General features: G+C 41.3%; 1 protein-coding gene across 4 annotated transcripts in view; it reads right to left on the reverse strand.

Annotated features, from left to right (window-relative positions):
• The window catches only part of FMN1 (formin 1), a 386,235-nt gene that overhangs the window by 134,664 nt on the left and 229,235 nt on the right, over nt 1-22,336 (reverse strand). For all 4 annotated transcript variants that reach the window (XM_073012011.1, XM_038009790.2, XM_038009795.2 and 1 more), the window contains 3 exons: nt 9,570-9,631; nt 7,598-7,686; nt 1,067-1,196 (listed from right to left, as the gene is read on the reverse strand). In XM_073012011.1, coding sequence (XP_072868112.1) covers nt 1,067-1,196; nt 7,598-7,686; nt 9,570-9,631 — 281 coding nt within the window. The remainder of the gene's footprint in view (nt 1-1,066; nt 1,197-7,597; nt 7,687-9,569; nt 9,632-22,336) is intronic.

Genomic DNA, 22,336 nt, shown 5'->3' on the forward strand with positions numbered 1-22,336 from the left:
AAGTGATGGCTGGGCACAGTGGCTCACGCCTGTAATCCCAGCACTTTGGGAGGCTGAGGTGGGTGGATTGCCTGAGGTCTGCAGTTCAAGACCAGCCTGGCCAACTTGGTAAAACCTTGTCTCTACTAAAAATACAAAAACTAGCTGGGCTTGATGGCAGGCGCCTGTAATCCCAGCTACTTGGGAGGCTGAGGCAAGAGAATCGCTTGAGCCCCGGAGGCAGAGGTTGCAATGAGCCCAGATCACGTCACTGCACTCCAGCCTGGGCAAGAAGAGTGAGACTCTGTCTCAAAAAAAGAAAGAAAGAAAGAAAGAAAGAAAAAGGCAGCTCCAGGCAGACTTCTTTTTCTGCTCCTGCCTGTCAGGTATTATTAGTGAGTGTATAATTATAGTTTGGTAATATTTATTCTCTACTGAAATATCTCATATCTTAGTGGAAAAAAAAAATCATGCCTCCAAATAAGGAACAAAGTACTACAGTGTTTGTGGAGAGGAATAACGTGTCCTTAAGAGCATGGGTCAACTGTGAGAAAAAGCCAGGTGCTAGAAGTTAACCTCATAATGAACACTAGTGTAGTAAAGCCAGCAAATACTTATTTGCCAATGACTCATTGTCAGTCATTTATTTCACTTATCAAGTGTCTAGAATCCTCTTATTAGGTTGACACATTTCAGATGATCAAATGCATGGATCTAAAGCAAAATCTCTTCTGCAATCCAAATTGTAAAATACGAAACAGACCATGCTATTTAGATTGTTTTTTAGTGGCCAGTATGTACTTTGGAAGATATTCAGAGTTTTTTAGAAGCAATCTGTAAAAGCGTCATTTTTTCCCCTTCTTCTCCCTCTTCATCCATCTGCATCTCCTTTTCTCTCCCTCTCTCTCATACACACGCGCGTGCACACACACACATACACACACTTGGGCAAGATAATCATCAAATTTACACTTAGAAAAACATTTGAGTCCAAAAAGGTTTCTATAATGGCACTAAAGTGGTCTCTCCCACTTTCTCCTTTGCTCTTCAGAACAAGGCTATCTTTTAAATTAGACAGTAAACATACCTTAGAAGCTCGCGTGATGATCTCTACCTTTCGGTGCAAGGAGGTGATACCCTCAGAAAAGACAGATCTGAAGATTATGCACTGGGCACGCTCAGCAAAATTAGGAATCTGGGCTAACTCATGTAAAAATCTGTAAAAAAGAAAATATGTCACCTACCTTCACATATAATCACAAAGAAAATAAAAAGACAGCTGAAAAAGATCCACTTTGGGAACATTCCTTATCTAACAATCTGAACTTAACAATTATAAAAGGTGTCAGATAGGTAGACTCAAGGAATTCCAAGGGCATGGGTTCCATTGTTGACAACAGGGCTGCTTTTTAAAGGGGTTCTATCATGATGAATAAATGTATGGTACATAAATTTCTTCGGGAACAGAAAGTTAACACAAGTATACTAAACAAGTTATCTATCTCCTGCTGCCCAAACTAGAGACTAAAGCCAAATGGAAAGCCCTAGTCTTTAACATACGAGAAAAATTATACAATAAACTCCCTCATAATACAGCATTCTCTAAAGGTGTATTTATACAGGCTAAGGAAACTGAAAACTTGAGGCAAATGTCTACAGACAAGTGATTTAAAAAAAAATCTCTTACTGAAATGATATTGCTACTATTTTTGCTCAGTGAGTTACATAATGGTCTATAATGATCACATTCTCCAGATATTTGTTTACTTTTTCACATTAACTTACACATACAGACATAGTTTACAACTCAGTATTTAGAACAAAGCAGGCACTCATTAAGTAGACAACCTAAAGTTTCCTTAAAAATATGGCAAGAGAGATCTTAAAAGCTAAAGGTGACTACTGAGCTCCGCACAGTAGCTCACTGTCTGAGCAGTTGGGCACTGGTTCCCTTCACAAAACCAAGTTGGAAGAGCTACATATTCTCCAGGCCAACCACTAGAGGAAGGGGTATAAACGAAAATGGGTGGAAACAGTTGGACATGAATTCAGAAAAGGAGAAAATCTACTAACAGCCATTTATTTCATTTTGGAGTTGAGATGATGATTAACTGATATTTCTGAAACTCTTGGTCAACTCATAATGTCATTACCAAGGAATTTTGCCATCTCTCACCAAAAATGGTTTTACATAGGAACAAAGCTAGAGCCTACTTCTTTCTATACCCAAAGATATTTTCTTCGCTTACATACCCTGTGCCACCTCTACCTTTAGGGAGATTTGAGTTTTAATAAATTTCTAACATCAATTGATTTCATATTTATTCCACAACTAGGTCATAATCGACAATCTTTTTTTTAAGATGACATTCAATGAAAGCAAGGAATACCCATAAGAGAAAACACAATCTTGCTTTAAAGTTCAATAACCCATTATCATGAAAATTATATGATGGAGTATAAAAGTAGAAACTCATAGGAATTCTGCATTAGGACAAGATGAAAAAGTTAAACTCTGTGTAAATTACTTCTTAATGAATATAACATTAAACAATTTATTCATTTATCATTACTGAAATCAGGGGTATCATCAGTTTTCACAAATATATAAGCAGCAAAAAGCTCATAGGACTGACAGCATTTGATCCTATAGAGTCTGGGGAGTATGTATTTATTCAGATGCTGAGCTATTTTGAAAGAAGGGCCGTGCATTTCTCCCCTGCTAAATGTGACCATGAGATGTCATTCAGGACCCAGGTTCCCAGAGCGTGTACACTTCCTATTACAGTGAGCGAAGCAGTTACAGACACCACCTGGGAAAATATACAGATCAATGCCTCAGCTCACCAAAAAGGACTTAGATGAAAACAGAAAATGCTGAATGAATAGTTACCTATAACTAATCTCAAAAGAGGAAGCACAGGACCAATATGAGGAGACAAGACCATAGTCTTATCAATGTATGTTACGCAAGAAAGGGTAAGATACAATTGCAAGGCTCTCTAGGATTAAAGCCTTTCTGGGGTTAGGGCTTGCACTGGAAAAGCTCTTAATCTTAATGTTCCAATGTCCTCTTTATGCAGAAGGGTCTGCAACCCATACGAAGAGTTGGAGGGGGTAGAAAAGACCATAATTTTACATTACTTTTGGAAAGAACTGAAAATTAATACTAGAGATCAGTCACCAAGAATGTCAGTCTGTCCTTTAGGAATGTATGAGCATATGCAGCCTGTCAGGGACCATGCTAAGATCTGAGAATAGAGTTTAACTTACAATCCCGTCTTCATAATCCGAGAAGTAAATCAATGATTACTGGGGAGTGTGAATGAGTGCTCTCGGTGACAGATCCAGAAGAGGAGCTAGGAAAGCAAATGCAGGACACTCAAGTGTCATGGGGGAACACTGTCAGCCAGGGTCCCCGGAGCCCCGTGATGCTCACGCACAACATGTGAGAAACTGCCGGGAGAGCCAAGACAGGCTGAATGGTATGGGTGGGGGAAGTGAGTAGAGGGCAGATGCTAAAATTGTGTTCTGTATTCTAAAATACAGGGTTTAAACTTCTGAACGAATGAAGGGTTTTAAACAGGAAGGTGACAGTTTCCGCTTTTTGTTGTAGAAAATCTCCAGGGCAGCAGCTCAGCTGATTGGATGGGATAGGAAATTTGAGGCTGGGAGACCTCCTGGACCACAGCTGCAGTCTTCCAAGAGGAAAGGTAAGAGGGGCTTGCGGTGTGAATGGAGAGGGGCAAATGGATGAGGAAGCTACCAAGGCAGCAAGACCCAGAGTAATCTAATCCAAAGAGATGTTTTGAAGAGCCCAGGATGACTTTGCAGTTTTGGCTTGGATATTTGATATAGTGAAAATACAAAATAATAAAGAAGCAAATTTGGAGGAAAAAAACTGGGTTTTACGACCCTTGCCATCCAAAAACAGCCATGCAAGGAGCATCATAGCTCCTGTCTCATTTATCTGCTAAGGTACCAGAGGTATGGGTTACTTTGAAGGCTGTGAAGCAAGCAGCTGGTAAATATCTTCTCTTCCTCTGCCCTGCCCCATTACTGTTTTATCCTCTACCCACAAGAGCAAACACAGTAACTCTCTTAAATATTCCCAAGCACAGGATCTTGGACACTGAGCTTTGGTACTTAGGAATATTTATGGATTGAGTTTCTTTTGGGCTAGTCTAACATTACATTCTAGGTTCAGTAAGAAAGAAGAGTAAATATTCCCAAAAGAAGCCACGAATGAGGGATCCTTCCCTTCTTTCTCCAATGTAGGCTAATATCTCCAGGAAGGATTGCAATTTCAGCTTCTAATATATGAAAGAAGTTCTGTGTCTCACACTATCTGGGTTACACATCTACAGCAGCAACTCAGCTGACACGTGGAATGATGCAATGTGGCCTATTGTTTTTAAGGGACTAACATTTGATTTATTATCCCTAAGCTTCTGAATGGTATGACCTAAGGTGCATGTGCACAGAGGCGATACATACAGCATAACTGAATGTTGCAACCTGCATTCTTCGATGGAGGAGTACACTAACACAGCCTACTGTGTGGGGTCCCAAGGCAGCTGTGGACCTTCATAAAACATCACAATAGGCTGTGTATAATGTTCTTACCCTAGGCCATGAGGAGCGTGTACCAGACCTAATCAAACCTGCAGAGCCTCGCCTTACAACCACCACCAGGCAGCACAAGAGTCAAGGGCCATCCCTAGCGGGAGCGGTTCTCAGACAGCCTGGTCCCAAGCAGATGACACCTCTGTGGGGAATGGCTTTCTAAATGTGGCACTGGAGTGTAAGAGAGTTGATGAGGTGAGTGATGAGGCCAGCCTCTCCATGCTCTGATTTATAGGACTGGGCACCACAGGACTCTTAGGAAACTGGAACGTTAAAACTATAACTGATTCATATTTTCCAGTATGTAAAACATGCTTATAGTCGACTCACTTGGAGTTAATGGCAAGTAAGTTGCCAGAGAATCAGAGTGGCATAAATCAAACAAATGCTGGTTTGTGCAGGAGGTCGGCAGCGAAGATGAAATGCACCGAGGTCTGAAGGCCCCCATCTATCCGTGCCTCACCCTCCTGCAACTGAGCCCAGGCATGTCACCTCACCAGCATAGCATGACAGTCCTTTTTGCCAGGGTTGCGTGTTCTTGAAGCCATTGCAATGACCATTTGTAAACATTAAAATGCTTTTCTGTCTAGACCATCAGTAGAGAAAACAAGAGTAAGTTGTGTGTTAATTACCTGCTACCATTATCTAAGTCCCGGCAATGGGAACAATAATTAGGACAGTAGCAGAAACACATGATCCCTCCATGCCTGTTCATTTCACCGGATAAGCCATTCCCACGGCTTAGAGCAAGGGCTGCTCCGGGGTTAAGGGGCTGGCAAATTGCAGCCCATGAGCCAAAACCAGGCCACGACTTGTTTCTGTATAGCCCGTGGATTAAGAACAATGTTTACGTTTTCAAATTGTTGAGAAAAGAATCAATAGAAGGGCAACATTTTATGACATGTAAAAATAATATGAAATTCAAATGTCAGTGTTCATTAGTAAAATTTCATTGGGGCACAGCAATACCCATTTGTTTATATATTGCCTGTGGTTGTTTTGGTACTGCAATGGCTGACTTGAGTATTTGTAACATCCCATAAGTCACAGAGCCCCAAATACTTACTATCTAGTCCTTTACAGGAAAGGTTTGCCAACTCCAGGCTTAGAGGAGAATATGACTGTGTAACTTGGTATAACTAGCATGATCCAAGTGCCTGAGATGCCGACTGTGCCCCAATACATCCCCATGGCCTTTTCAGTGTTGAAATATCCCATTATTAGTCATCTGACTTTCAGTCATTAGCACCGTAAGAGGGATTCATTTGTTATATTAGGAATATGATTGGAAATAGGCCATAGGAACAGTTGAGGGTAGGGATTGGTAAGGAAGGTGTCTCAAGTCAGTGGACCAAGACAGCACTTGACTTGATTCACAGCATTCCTAGGCTTTAGAAACCTACTTTGAGAGGGGGTCTTGGACCACCCTCCATGTGACAGCAAGTCACCCAAGGTTCCCAGAACCATCATGTAGGTTTGTCACTAACTGAGTAAACCCAGAATTCTCTTCCCGATTCCCATCCCCAGTCATTCAGAGATGTTTTCCTGAGTCTACGTGCCCAGGCATCCATGGGGACTGAGGTATTCTAGAGCAGCTGCGCCCAACCCTTTTAGCACAGGGGCCGGTTTCGAGGAAGACAATTTTTCCACAGGCCAGGGGCTGGGGCTGGAGGGTGGGATGGTTTCGAGATGATTCAAGCACATTACATTTATTGTGCACTTTATTTCCATTATTATTACATTGTAATATATAATGAAATAATTATACAACTCAGCATAATCTAGAATGAGTGGGAGCCCTGAGCGTGTCTTCCTGCAACTAGATGGTCCCATCTGGGGGTGATGGAAGTCAGTGACAGATCATCACTGGATTCTCATAAGGAGCTGGTGTGCAACCTGGATCCCTCGCATGTGCAGTTCTCAATAGGGTCTGTGCTCCTATGAGAATCTGATGCTGCTGCTGATCTGACAGGAGGCGGGGCTCAGGCTGTAATGCCAGCTTGTCTATCACTCACCTCCTGCTGTGTGGCCTGGTTCCTAACAGGCCACGGGCCGGTACCAGTCTGTGGCCCAGGGGTTCGGGACCCCCGTTTCTAGAGGACCCAGGGGATAAGGCATGGAACTCCAGTGCAAGCCAGAGAACCTTGGAAGCTTCTAGGGCTGACCTGTAACCCTGATCTGATCACTCCATTTCTGCTTCTTTTTCTACACTTGCCTCAACTCTAGGTTGAGAGGGTTGGCCTGAATTGGACAAAAAAATTCAAGGTAGCAACAGGCAAAAGAGGCCCCTGTGTCCTCTGAACCCATTTTACAGTCTCACAGAGTCCCAGGCCGTGGAAAGCTGGGCAGGGGCGTGGGGCTGCAGAGTCCCAGGAGCTTATCTGTGGCTTCGAGACCCCAAGAGTCACCCAGTTACACCCCAGAGTTCTGGGTCTTCAAAGCCTATGGAACGGCATCGCAAACGACAGAGCAAGCAGCTATAGACAGTGACTGGAGAGAAGAGTACAGAGTGAGGGTGAGAAAAAGCCACATTTGGGCAGAGCAGGTGAAGAAGTTTGGGGAAAAGCTGGCACATTCAGGCTGCATTTACTGGATATGACCTTTAGGAAAATAAATTTGAATTCTGTGACTCTGATATCATCTTCATAGCTACATCAGCAGAACCTTAAACAGAACAATGCCTTCCTCCTTCCTCAGTTACCCTTTTGGTCAAAATGTTTAGTCTAGGAGGAATTAACAAGTTGTTAGAACAAGAAAGGGGAGTCTCGTGGGGTGGGGGAGGGGGTGAGACACACTGTCCAACAGCACAAATCTCAGCGCTGCTTTTCCCGGCAGCAGGGTCATCCTGCTGTATGCAATAGGTCACAGGAATGACGGTGTTGTGATCTAGCTGGCTGCACAGTTGAGATTTGCTTATTCTGAGCTGGGAGACAAGAAGACAGAAATTGCAGTTCTCCTTTTGGCCTAACAGAAAAGTGTTAAGTATCCTTACTGCTCAGGTTTATCCAGCAGCTTCAGTTCTTCTTCTTTGGATGTCTCATAATACTTTCTTATTTTAACCAGCTCATCCTCTTGGGCTCTCTGTAGCAAAACAGAAAACAAAACCAAAAAAATGGGCAGTGAGACTCTGGCTATGGCAGTGGGTCTCAACGTGTGGTTCCTAGACCAGCAGCATCAACACCACCACCTGTCACTTGTTAGAAATGCAAATTATTGGCCCATCCTAGACACAAGAACTGCGGGTGTAGGTGGGGGCAGGGGAGGTGCAAACCCACTGGGTGATTCTGATGCACGCTCAAGTTTCAGATTCAATGCAAATAGTCCTAACAAGTGCATGCAGCTGGACACAGAAGTACGGCTACTTGAGTTCTACTTTCGAATCCCCTGTCTCTTCCCCTGTAAGGAGGCTGGAGGAAAATCGTTCTTAGACTTTGCTTCCTTACCCTTAGAACAGCCCCCAATTACATGAACTCGCGGCTCTTTCATTTCTAGTCACCATCGTCCCTTTTTCCAAATTTCGTGAGCACTCATCATCTGTACCATTTATTCTGGCATTTAGTCACCTGCTTTCTCAATTTATCCAACTATGTCAGCCGTATGCAGCTTATCTCTGCTGAGAGCTAACAAGTGGCAACCATGTGCACAGTCCTGAGCTCATGGTAACAACACGAAGCATCTGGAAGGTACTGCCTTTGACAAATTCCTCTAACTTGAACCACTAGATCCTCAATTTACAGATTATTCCACTGAGGCTTGTACTAAGTAACTGTCAAAGAGCCTCGGATGTGGAAATCCCTCTTTCTGCCACTATACCTTGCTGACCTCCAAGTATTCAAGTGCATAATTAGCTCCCAATGGCCTGGTGTTTGTGTACTTTCTGGTTTATTAATGAAAGCTTTACTAATGGAAACGTGAGAAGTTCCCACCCACTTGTAGAGTAAGTAGCTCCTGATACATATAAAAGATGTGAAAATGAGCAAGGAATTGGTGATGCCACCAGGCCTAGACTATTAGACTACGGAAATCTTCCGTAAGAAACTTAAGGTCCCAGGGGACATAAATATGAAACGAATCATCTTTTGAACTGAGTGACCACAGCATACTACAGAGCCCTAGACAGCTTCCTGGGAAATACCATTACTTAAGAGAATGTGGTTCAATCTATGTTTTTGTAGCCTAACAGTCAGTGAACCAAAACAATGAACAACCATGGGAATTCTGACTCTCCTGTGTTGTCTTCTCAAGTGAACCTGACAATTCTGCTGGTTATGTCCACTTAAAACCCAAATCAAAAGACCTTATATGTGTACAGTCCTGTTGACTTTCAAAATACATTGCTGCTGCTACATATATTAAATCCTCATTTGATTTAAAAAAAAAAATTGAGAGCCTACTATAATCCCTGCTGTACTGATGATCACAACGGGATTAAGGAGTTTAAGTAACTGGCCCAAGGTCACTTGGCAGGCAATGGTAGACACAGCTGGACCTCAAACCTAAGACTATCTCACTCTAAATCCAGAACACACACCCACCATTCTACACACCTTCCCACATTCAGTATCATCAGCTCATCTGGACTAACAGCAATCCATCAAGCTGGTGTTAGCAGTCCCCATTCCTCAGAAGTAGACACCGGTGCACACTATCATTTCAGTAGGCAGCTTACCTTCATTCATTCAGCCGGCAAGTGATAAGACTGGGTTCCAGGGCACATAAGTGGTGTCCACCTTAGATGCCCTGCCTTGCAAGTGTGCAATGAGATCTGCTAGTCCAGATACCACAGTGGGAGTTAGAAATCCAGTGCTCCTCACATCCACTCCCATTCAGGCCTGTGTTTCTATGCCTTAATCTCTTCCAGGCTATGTCAAAACCCTTATTACCAAAGAACGTGAACGGCTCAGTCATTTCTCGGGTGGAAGATAAATATGGAAACGCTAGCTCTGTAAGTCTTTGACACTCACGTTTTCATATAAGGCTGCCAGGGTCTCCAGATCAACCACGGAGTCATCCACATTGAAAATGGCTGCCGAGCACCCAAAAAGAAAAGAGGATAAGGGATTTGATTAGGTCCCCTGCACCAATGTTTACTCCACATCCACCTTCCAAGCAATTAATAGGGTATTGCACTTTCTTACACAAGCTGTGCCTCTCAGCTTGTTTCTGCTCCCCTTCCTCTCGCACCAGGGGTCTCAAATGAAAGAAACCAAAATGGTTCCTATCATTGGCCTGAGTCTTGGCTCTGCCTCGTTTAATTCCTCAGGCTCTGAGTCCTTTCTGCAGTTTAATTTAGGCTCCACAGGAGAAGCGTTTGTGCTTTAAAACCAAATCAGTTTGTAGGTTTCAAGCACAATTTTAAATCTTTCTTCCCGATGGTAATTGAAGAGATTTAGCACCTAATGCACCAGAACTGACTCCTGCCCATTACCAGAAAGAAAGAAAGAGAAAAAAGACAATGTTGGCAAATTAAATGAATTCAGGCATGTGATTTCAGGGACCTTTCCGTGGCTACTGCCAACATCTTGTTTGGATTAAAAAGACAAGAAAAAGCAATAATTGCATCAATAGCAAATTAAGATTATGGAAACCTCCCATGAGCCAGTCTTCAGGCAGGCTCTCATTCCCATGGTTTTATTAGGATTCTACTTGTTCTGTATTATTTAAGATTAATTTAGTCGTTAACTAATATGCTTATGATTTCATCTAGAGCAGTACCTTCCCATAGATACTGCGATGCAAAAATTGAGACTTAAAATCCCTAATGGATTTGGCTACCAAAGTGTTTGAAATAAGCAGGTCCACATCTTTAAATAATTATTCAAAACTAATAGGGTTTGTTCCCTCAAACCTACCTCCCTTCCCTCACTTTACATTGTGAAATTAACCAGCAGGCTAATAAATTTTCTCCGTGGCAGGCTAATTAATTTTATTAAACCAACCAGTGATACTTAGAATGCCTTAAAATTTTGCTCGTCAACTATTTATTCCGTTCATTTGCATTACACCATGGTTTTTGGAAAGGTGGAGATCAAGGTAAGGGGCAGGTTGTTTCTGAGGTATTTTGCTTCTTCTGTGGTTTAGAATCACATGAACCCTTTCATACAATTTTAACGAAGCTAATTAAGTGAGCTCAGATCATGGAATCTCACAGAACACCAAGAAATGTACTTAAAATTCCTTTGCAGGCCACCTTCTCAAACTTAGGGGTTAATCAGCAAGCTATTCCTAAGGGTTAATCAGCAAGCTATTCCTAAGTACGTGGAACAGAGAGAAAAGAGGAGGTTAACATGCTAGAGACAAACTAAGCCACCTCAGATTCCACCAAGACAAAGGAATGTCACATATCCACCAAGGCCAATCTGAAACCACCAAAGAAAAATGCAGTTTAAGGACAGAAAGAAAGAATTTGCCTTCTCAAGACTGTTATTTTGTGTGTGGAGATAATATAAATCCACTAATTTGTCAGACAGAACATGCATTTTTAAATGAATAATGCTTTGAAAATCAAAATAGCCAGAAACAATGTCTACTTTATGTAAATCTCAGTATTCTCTTACAAAAATCAACCAACATGAGTGCACAAGAAAAGGTCAAATTCTAAACAATAATCTATCAAAAATGTTTACGTGTTAACTAATCATGCATCCAGGGTAACTATATATTACAAGCTTAGATATAATCAAATAATCTTAACTAATGAGAAAGAGAATGACCTGTGAGTTTCTTTTCCTAGTAAGTAAATATTCAGTTTTTAAAAGTTAATCAGTCTGGGGCCCAGGTACACAGTTCCTCAGATTATATCGTCAGCTGTGCCCCTTCCAGTGTGTTCACAGCAGAAAAATAACAGCCAGAGAGGCTGGGACTGAGAACCACCATGGGCTCTGAAGACATGGATTCATTCATTCCCCTCATCCAGCCCTTGAATAAATATTTGTTGAATATGTACAGGATACTCCAGAAACTGTTCTAAAATACTGTGGATTTTTAAGTTAGAAGTGCAAAGTACTTCATCTCATGAAATTTACATCCTAGACTGGAGACAGAAAATAAACAAGTAAATACATAATTTCAGATAACAATTTACTATGAAGAAAGTAAAACAGAGAAATGTACAACATTAGACAGGAGGACCAAGGAAGGCTTCTTTGGGAGGTGACATTTAAGGGAAGACCTGCAGAGGTCAGTTTTGTGGCTATCTTGGAGAATAACGTCTCAGGGAGAGGTAACTGCAAAGACAAGTTTCTTTTTCAGAAGGAGCACATTCAAGATACAGAAAAAAAAAATCAAGGTGACTATCATGGATAGAGCAAAATTTACTCATTGTGTGATCCTGATGTGTTAAACTTTCTGAGCTTCGGTGTATCTACAAAACAGCTCTAATACCACTTACTGAAAATATTAAGTGAGGTAAGATGTATGCTTAGCATAGCATGTAGAACATGGTATATGCCCAAAATGGTATGTATGAGCTATTACTATCATGATTTCAAATACACACATTGTAAATGTGTTTTAATGCTTGTTAATGCCTCATCCCCTTTAACATCTGGAAAGAGTTAGAGAAAGAAAACTACAACTACTGAGTGATTTGTGCTGTAAATGCAACTTTCCAGAATTCTTAGGTGTTTCTGATCGCAGTTACTGTGAAACCCTTGCAGTCCTTTAAAATCCTACTCAAGACCTAATTTCAGAAAGCATTATTAACAGGAAAGGTCTATGACACAGAACTCTAATTACAAAAATAACAGATCAAGTGTCTTAAGGGAAATGCCAGATACCTCCAAGTCTGTATTATCATATTTTTATCTCTAATTTCAATCTTTCTCATCAATCTATCCTTCACTGTACCTAGGTTATTTTTTAAAAACATGGATTTCAAAGTTTTACTGTGATGCTTAAAATACCTCCAGTACCTTCCTTTAAACACTCAGCGAAGTCCGAACTCCTTGGCCTGGCTGTTAAGCTCATTCCCTGCCTGGCCTCAATTACACTTCCAATCTCATCTCCTACCATGTTCTCCATGCACCTAGGGTTCCAGTCACACTGTGTCATTCCCCATTCCTGAACATGCCATGGCTTCCTCCCTTTCTTCATCTCTCCAAGGCACAGAGGTCAAAGCCCTGGAAGGACATCCTTTGACCCTCAGATCATTAGGTCCTCAGTCTTTTCCTCTGCCATGGCACCTCTGTCATATTTTACATAAGATGAAAATGGTATACTTTAAGAATCTGTATGATGGTATGCTGCATAACAGTTTCCTTCCCCCACGAGATTGTGAAAGCCTTGCAGTCGGCAGTTGATTTCTTATGCATCTTGATAACTGTCTCCCAGCGTGGTACCAGGGGTGCAGCAGGTAGAACGTAAATGTTTGTGGGTATGATTATATCACAGGACTCCTGAAGAGTGAGTCCTTCTGCTGATGGGAGGAAAAGCTTCTTGACAAAGAGAACATGCGGTCTTCAAAGGAAACCAGAGCACCTCTAAAGGCGCACAGCCTTATAAGGCACGTATCTGGATGATGGTTGTTTGCTTCTTCGCAATTTGACCCTGTCCAAAAATCAAGGTTTGGCCAGCAGTTACGTAATTGTGCCCCTAACTCATACACTCGGTGTAGATTACACGACTTGCCTGAATATTCCCTCATAAAAATAATTAACTTCAAAAATGAGTTTTCTCATTATTAGGGAATGAATAAGGAAAATATCTTTCCTTATTCAAGAAAGTTTTAAACAGCTGTATCTCCTTAGGAGAAAGGTTACGAGTAAAAGTTCAACTGTTATATTGCTTTAGGTAGACACTCAAAACACTCATCTATTAATCACCAACAATTAAGCTAAATCCATCCATGCAATGACAATCTGTAAATATGCAATAAGTGCCAGTGAACGTAAACTGGAATGATATAAGACATTCCAGCTAGAAGAAGCAGATGATAGACCAGCTCACAAAATGTTTAGGCAATGGCAGGTAGTTCAATTTTGGTTTGAAGTGAGAATTAATTAAAGTGACTGGAAAGACACACTCCAAACATAGTTTGGGGGAAAACCTTGGAGAATTTTGAACGCCATGATGAACCTGTAAAACACTTGTTATACAGGAGGGAGCTGCTGAGCAGTTATGAATAGAGGAGTAAATTGGACAAAATTACATTACACACACAAAAAGTCAAAATTTGAAAAGACTAGTTTAGAATCTATTGTAGTGGGCAAGAGGTAGCAAAACCCTGAACAGTGTGGACAGAAAGGATAGGGCAAAAAAGAAAGACACTACAGAACACTGTTAGAGTGACATTGCTAAATACGACTAATTTAATCTCCCTAAGTTCTAGGCTCAGTATCAATCTCTTGATATTGCTAATTCTACCTCTGAATTTTAGCTCTGGGGACTGAGGAAAGTAGAGTCTAAAACCACTCTGAGGCTTTGAGCCTAGGTTTAGGGGAAGAGCTTTGTACCATCCCCCCGGGAAATAGGCAGGGGAGTGTAAGAGATGAGCATGACCACTGATCTGCCCCCTCAGGGAACTGGGAAAGGAATGCAGTAGAGAGGAAAGGACAGGTAAAAGAAGTAGATAGAGATGAACTTAGGGCCAATGCCAAGTATTCCACTGAAGTTTCTCCTCTTCCAAGGAAGGATCTTAAAAATACAATTTAAAAAGTAAAAGAAAATCCAGAGGTAGAATTAGCAATATCAAGAGAGTGATACTGAGCCTAGAACTTAGGGAGATTAAATTAGTTGTATTATTTCTAATAAGAATAATATTGGCCTGGGAAGGTTGGGGTATCAGCCAGAAGTCTAAAAAATAAAAAGGCCTAATCCCAGCACTTTGGGAGGCCGAGACGGGCGGATCACGAGGTCAGGAGATCGAGACCATCCTGGCTAACACAGTGAAACCCCGTCTCTACTAAAAAATACAAAAAAAATAGCCAGGCGAGGTGGCGGGCGCCTGTAGTCCCAGCTACTCGGGAGGCTGAGGCAGGAGAATGGCGAAAACCCGGGAGGCGGAGCTTGCAGTGAGCTGAGATCCGGCCACTGCACTCCAGCCTGGGCGACAAAGCAAGACTCCATCTCAAAAAAAAAAAAAAAAAAAAAGAGACTCCATCTCAAAAAAAAATAAAAAATAAAAAATAAATAAAAAAATAAAAATAAAAAGGCCTACCGAGTTCTAGGATGCCTAAGAGAACTGCCTTACACGTACATAATCCCATGTCTTAGTCACCACATATAGTTTAGCTTCCTAGTGAGCCAGAATCCACACCTGATAATTCTATTCTCAAAATACTGGGACGATGCATTAGAGAATCAATGAATGCCCTCTGATTAAGTCATTCTTGCAAGCACTTACCATTAAACTGATTAGCCATTACATAAGCCCAATTAATTGGTTAACTAATTAATTAGTAATCATCATGATCACAGTGTGGAAAGAAGTCAGTATTCAACTGAACTATTTCTGGCGTCACCTAGGATCAGATCGCTCCCTCCATTTTATACTTTAAAAACACTTTCTGTCTCTGTCTCTTCCACGCATGTGTGTGCACACAGGCACACCTCTCATAAATTGAATAAACAAATACAAGCCTATGCAATTTTCCAGCAAGCCTCAAAGCTCGGATACAGTAACTCCAAGTAATCCCAGCTTTTGTTCCCATCTGTATAGGTCTCATTATACCAACACTCCTGCAGATGGTGTCAGAAAGGTGAAGTGTCAAGTCCACAAAGGGGAGACCCCAACAGCTCATTGCTACTGCAATATCAATCATTGCTGGTGGTTTTTACTTTTATCTCCTTCCCTCCTTAGTTGTCCGGCTCACACTGTCAGTTCAGTTAGAATATTTCACCTACACCTCACAATATGTCAAAAGGAAGTAGGCACACGCTGTGAAAAGCTGGTAATTTTATTGGGTTCCTTTACCTTTAAAAATCTGTTACTTGGTCAAGTCTGGTTCCTGGGCTTCTTTTTTGCAGGGAAATTGAGGCAAACATTTTTATGTGGTCCTCTGGTGCCTGCTCTGTACCACACGAATTATATACACAAGGATCATTAGAGTGGTGTTTCGCCCATTAAGATATAATAACCGTCAGCAGGGACAAAAAGCAGATCCGTATCACAAATTCAAACTAACAGGCACACATAAAAACTATGTGCCTGCTTTGTAGGCACATGCACAGGGTCAGGGTCTTACACAAGAGGAAAATTCCCTCTCCGGGTAAGAGATGGTTTTTCACGAGACCAGGGTTACGCAGAAAGAACATGCAGGATTCTCTCAGCTCTCCGGCCATTTCTCAGGCCTGAACACTTCTATCTCCAAGTGTACCATGCGCAAATAAACAGAACGTGCTTGCTGTTCGAAGGGCTTCTAATTAGTAAAAAGATGGGCAGAATTATTTAAGGAAGCTGTTCTTTTTGACTGAAGGAGCACCTTTGAGCAAGAAGCGTGGGACACGGTGGTGAGAAAGGCATACCTTACATAGTCTGTTGAGATGAGCCAAAGTGAATCTGGTCATCCGAAGTGTGGGAGATCCCACAGGCAGGTATGGTTGGTTTAGCTCACCAGGTTTTGGCTGATGGTGGTTTTGAGAATGATTTGTATGTAGCCCATTTTATTCCTCTTTTCATTTCCTTAAGTGACTGACTTAAGCCTCTTGCACAAAGTGGGTATGTAATAATGTTTTGCAAATGGACTAGATATAGTCTAGTCCAGGCCAGGAAAGCAAAGCTTGACAGGGTTATTTGACTCTATTAGTAGAAATAATTTTGTTTACAATGTTAACTCTCGAACAGTCAACATAAAACTTAGCTGCTTTGCCCAAAATACTGATATTTTTCAGAACTCAATAAAAATTCCATCAGTAAGAGAAGGAGAACAGAGCAGGGAAAGACATATAGAAGGACTTGGTTTTTTGGAACTCTCATGTCACCTATATCCCACAAAACTCTGACAAATCTGCTCCCTGACCTCTACAAAGGAAACGAGAACATGGGGTTCACGGGAAGAGGCAGTAGTAGAATGTGAGAGTTGAGGAAAGGGAAGGCAGAAACATCTTCCCACAGTTTTCCCTCCCAACAATGAGGTCATTCCTGAGAGCAAAGACCAAGTCTATGAAAAAAACTGCAAGTGGGAAGAAGGAGAGCCCGCAGAGAGGGGTGTGGAGCGTGGAAGGACCACTCAGAGGCTAGGCCAGGGGACTGGACGTGTCTGCTCCTGCTGAAGAGCTCTGTAACAAGCCTCTTCGAAACGGTCACAGTTCTCCTATAACCTAGACCTTGCGCTTCTCCTACTGGACACTAGGTTCCGTCCCCAATAAGCACCAGGCACACCTGTGCAAACCCAGATATGCACAAAACCTCACTCTATGCAAGTATCCAAATGAGATGCCTAAGGGCACCAATTAAGTAGCAGCTTAAAAGAATCTCTGTCCACTCCATCAGAGGGTGAGGACAGCAGGTAGACTTTACTGGGGATTAATACTTAATAACTGATAGAATTTATTGGCAGCTTCCTCTGTACCAGGCATTGTTCTAAGTGTTTTGTATTTAATCACATGAGGTGGGTGCGTTTGTTGTTTCTAGTTTTACAGATGATGAAACTAAGGCACAAAGTCACACTGCTTGGTTTCCCAAGCTCAATTCTACAATCACCCCAACTATCCTCCAAGGCAGTGGTAATTTACTGGACCAAGACTGTGCTTCCTTCATCTTTCATAGATGTCAGGCTACAAATAATCATTCCACCTAAAATCCTTACCACCTAAAAAAAAATTTCAGTGAATTAACCAATGAAGAACAGACTACCCAAAAACGGCTACAAAGAAATCCTGGTCTCTAAATGGCATCACATGCTTTTTACATTAATCAGCAATCCCAGAGTGGGAACCACACACAGCCCACATTATGAAAATTTCAAGGGCAGGTGTGGTGGCTCATGCCTGTAATCCCAGCACTTTGGGAGGCCGAGGTGGGCGGATCACAAGATCAGGAGATCGAGACCGTCCTGGCTAATATGGTGAAACCCTGTCTCTACTAAAAATACAAAAAATTAGCCGGGCGTAGTGGTGGACACCTGTAGTTCCAGCTACTAGGGAGGCTGAGGCAGGAGAATGGCGTGAACCCAGGAGGTGGAGCCTGTACTGAGCCAAGATCACGCCACTGCACTCCAGCTTGGGCGATAGAGCGAGACTCCGTCTCAAAAAAAAATAAAATAAAATAAAATAAAATAAAATAAAATAAAATTTCATTTAGTTAGTATATACATTCATAGTTCCACCATTATTTAATTCATGCTAATACGTAGTTCACTTCTAAATGCTATTTTGACATATGCAATAAAATGATTAAGCTTTAATCTTTGTTACAAACTATTTGCAGTTCTTCAAAAATAATATTGCAGCTAAGTCACAGCAGACAGAATTTCTTAAAAAAAAAAAAAAAAAAAAAGAAGCCTGGAACTTGAAAATATCTTATCTTAAATAAAAAGAAAATAAAATCTCTAGTAACATAAAGTCTAATTTTCTTGAATATATAGCAATAATTGTAATTTTACACTGCATGCCAAAATTGACCAAAAAGGAAAACTAAGGCACACAGCACATGAAGAAACACAAACAAAAGTTGCATCCAAACAGATTAAAAAAAGAGAGAGAGAATATAGTATAGTTTATAATCTTATCCAAATTGCTAAATGCCTGTTACTGTGTCATGTTAACCTGGGCTCTGATGGAGTACGAGACAAGTATAAAACACACAGTGAACAGGAGCTGCCTGGGAGGTGGAAGAAATGGACAATCGCAAAAAGGATACTTATCTAATCTATTACAAAACTTCATAATCACTCAATCTCGTAAAGCAAAAATCCCAATTCTCGCCTAAGTCCAGGCATGTACTATGCCTGAAGTTGCCCAAGGTCTCCTTTTATAGGTACAATTAAAATTGTCCATGGTTCAAACCTCAAAGAAGGGCATAGAGCATACAATTCACAAAACTTCCCCTTCTATATCCCCTCTATTCTCCAGAGGGCAGTGGAATGAGAAACAGTTTGGGCTAAGCTGCTTCTGTTTGTCCATTAGTTCTGGTTCTTTTAAGCCAAAATTACATTCCAGGCAGATTGGATGGTCTCAGCCAGTTGCCTGAAGGTAAAGTACAAAGAAATGCCACGCTCTGCTTTCTGGACTCAGCTCTGCGAATGAAGGAATGCAGAATGGTTTAGAAAGGGTAGGTGGGAGCCCAACTGCTTAGGTGTTTTAGACGCAGCAGGGGGGAGGAAAAGGTGAAAAACGAAAGGAAAATATTAGAGTGACTACTTATATTTACCTAACATTTAAAACAATTTAGCTCTACCTATATTTAATAAGTTAATTGAAACTGCCCATTTATTTAGTCTGTATGTCAGCAGGTCAGAATCACACGGCACTTTTGGTGGATAAACTCTTTCAGATACGGCATCCTCACTTGTTCCTTTGCTTTCAACATATTGTGATGGGGGGGGGGGCATTAAATGAAGTTTTCTTATTCTAAAATCTGGTTTTAACTACACTTCACAAAATAAACAAGTTGGCTTCAAAAGCCTCCCGCGGTGAAACCCCAGATTTCAGATAATCCGTCAACAATAGGAAAATGGTAGAGCAGACGCTTTGGTTGCTAGTACAGACTCTTCAGCAGTTACGGAAGCGGGTAAAACCGAGGATAGCCAAATGACATCTGCCAAGAAACTGATCCCCATAAATAGAATTTATCACTAAAGCTATTGAAAATGTGGGTTTAACGTCACTATTGTTAATAATGGGACTCACTGTAATTGCATATTGAGCCTTGAGATATCAGGCTCATGAGAACCCAAAGCCATCAAAATTAGTAAGACATTTAAAAATATTACTAATCTTATTTTAATTCATATTTTTGCATATACTTTATAACATACCTATTAGTTCTGTCATATACTTATATATTTCAGAAAATAGACCTTGAGAAGCATGCACTAAAACTTTTTACTGTTAGAGGTGTATGATAAAAAAAATTCTGAAGACCAAAAGCCTTTTGAGCAGATGCTCTTCTAGGCTAGACTGAGACTGTTCCTCAGGAAAGTCCTAGATAAGCTATGTTGGATTTCAGATGCCTTGTCAAATTCATTATGTTTTAGACAACTTGCATAAACTCTGACAAAGATTTCTGGCAATTATTAAGGCAAAAGGGAACAAGGTCCAGCGGGCATTCTCAGACCTGGGTCTTAGCCTGAGTACATAACTGACATCCCTTTTGTACATTTTGAACTGAGATTCCCAAACAGAAAGAAAGCCAGTGTTACAGCTGATCTCTCAAACTGATGTTCTGAACTAGTAAGAACTAAATAAAGGATGTTTTATCTTGACGTTATTTAAATATTATAAATATGAATTCTGAGTGTATGGGAAATTCCAAATGAATGCCAGAGGTGTCTGGCATCTAGTCTGTTGCAATGCGTATAAACGTTTATATCAAGAAGAGTCAACAGCAATTTTCTATCTCCCCTGGGATAAGAATAAGAGGAACTCACTAATGTGGAATGAAAACACTAATTTGCAATCATGCAGGCAGTCACTGTGACCAAGGATGCTAAATGCTTTTAAACATAAGTCATCCTATCTAGCAGATGGAAAAGCAGCAGGAAGTAAGTAAATCACTTATTGAGAGTCTCTCCTGGACCAAATGCAAGTGCTTTTGGTATTATGGTGACCCTCCTGAAACCTTCTTCCTCTACAGCCAAGGCTTTTCCTTTAGTGATTCACTGTTTTCAACTTCAGCCGGCATATGGATTTGGCTTTCTTCTACAAGCTATCAAACACTATCTTAGGTAGAAACAAATGGATAAAGGTTAGTTTTGGGAGTATGTTATGTCTAACCTAGCCCTATCCACTTACCACTAGCACAAAGTAGATTTTTAGGTGCTCACTGAACACTTTAGCTGAGATGTTTCCAGTCTTCTCACACTCAAATCATCCAAAACAGAATTTACCTTTATGCTCCAAGCCCTGCTTTTACACCTATGTTTTCAGTTTCTGGTTTGGGGCACCATTATGCACATTCCTACTAAAGCCAGAAACCCAAGGTACAGCCAAATGTCTTCTCTATTACTCCTTGCATCTGATGTGAGCAACTGTAGCAATTCTCTCTCCAAATATCCCTCCTACATGGTCTCTTCTCTACACTTCTACAGACATAGCTTCAGTTCTGACCTTTGTCATTTATCACCTGAACAAATACAATCCCTTCTAAAGGACTTCTCCACCTTCAGTCCTATTGTTGTTTATTCACTCAACAGGCACTTCATGATCGTCACCTGGGTGCCAGACACAGGTGCAAGGTGCTGGGGATACATCAGTGAGCAGTCTCCTTCTTGGAGCTTATATTCTGGTGGTAGATGTAAATAAAAACATAAGTAGATGAACAAATAAAATATTAGTTGCTGTGAAGGAAATAAGAGTATTAAATTAGGATGACCCGTATTAGGGTGGGAGGCCCTAGGAAAGCTCTCCTAGGAGGTGACATTTAGGTTGAAACCTAAAGAAAAACACCTTGCTACATAGAGAGTGGGGTGGAAACGTGTTTCAAACAGAGGGAGCGTGCAGTGCTGTTCATTCAAAATGTTTGTGCAATCAACGACAAAGGGTAAGAAAAGTACTTGGCCTCTTTAAGAAATCAAAGACGACCACTGTAGCTGGCGAGAGTGCAGTGAGATGAGATGCAGGTGGGACAAAGGGAAGTAAGAGATCTGTGTTTTGGCCAAGCATGCCAAGCATTAGAGGCCAGTCTTCCATGAACCAGTGTGATGGATACTGTTGCATTCAAAATCAGATCACAACAAGGCCCTTCTTAGGTTTCTTGTCCCCATTACTGATGCAATAATATAAACATTTCTCCTGATGCTATTCAGGGATCTTCCTGGTCTGGAGGCTGCTTGTGTTTCTAGCCTTCTATCCTAAAACAACCCACATTCATATATACAATCTATATACTCCAGCTGTGTGTGTCTCTCTCTCCCTCTTTTTTTTTTTTTTTGAGATGGAGTCCTGCTTTGTCGCCCAGGTTGGAGTACAGTGGCGTGATCTTGGCAACCTCCACCTCCCAGGCTCAAGCGATTCTCCCATCTCAGCCTCCCAAGTAGCTGGGATTACAGGCTCGCGCCACCATGCCTGGTTAATTTTTGTATTTTGTAGAGATGGGGTTTCGCCATGTTGGCCAGACTGGTCTCGAACTCCTGGGCTCAAGCAATTCACCTGCCTTGGCCTCCCAAAGTCAGGGATTACATATGTCTGTTTTTCACAGGTTGTGTTTCATGCTCTTCCCTCAACTGGAAAAGCTCCATCTCTGTGTGATGACCACTATTTCATCCTCTCAGACTTAACCTTAACTTTTACAGGAAGAGTCAAGATCCTGCTCTGTTACTTCATAGCCAATTCTACGGTAGTGTAGGGCTGCTTTACATCTCTCCCACCATCCTGGGTGTGTCTGAGGATGTTAGAGTCTGATCTTATGTGCTGTTGTAGTCACGACACCTGATACGGAGCTGGCACTCAATACAGTTTTATGGAAGGAAAGAAGGCAGGCAAACAGGCAGTTTAGTCCAAATGCACTGGAATAGAATACAAGGCATTCTGATCCTATCTAGTTTAAGTCTGTATTTTTAAAAAATTCAATTAAATTCAATGAACACTTGAATATACGACTTTTATGTGTGACACATTAGCCCGGTTGTTTGCA

This window comes from Chlorocebus sabaeus, chromosome 26 (assembly GCF_047675955.1).
Source record: "Chlorocebus sabaeus isolate Y175 chromosome 26, mChlSab1.0.hap1, whole genome shotgun sequence".
Taxonomy (NCBI): domain Eukaryota; kingdom Metazoa; phylum Chordata; class Mammalia; order Primates; family Cercopithecidae; genus Chlorocebus; species Chlorocebus sabaeus.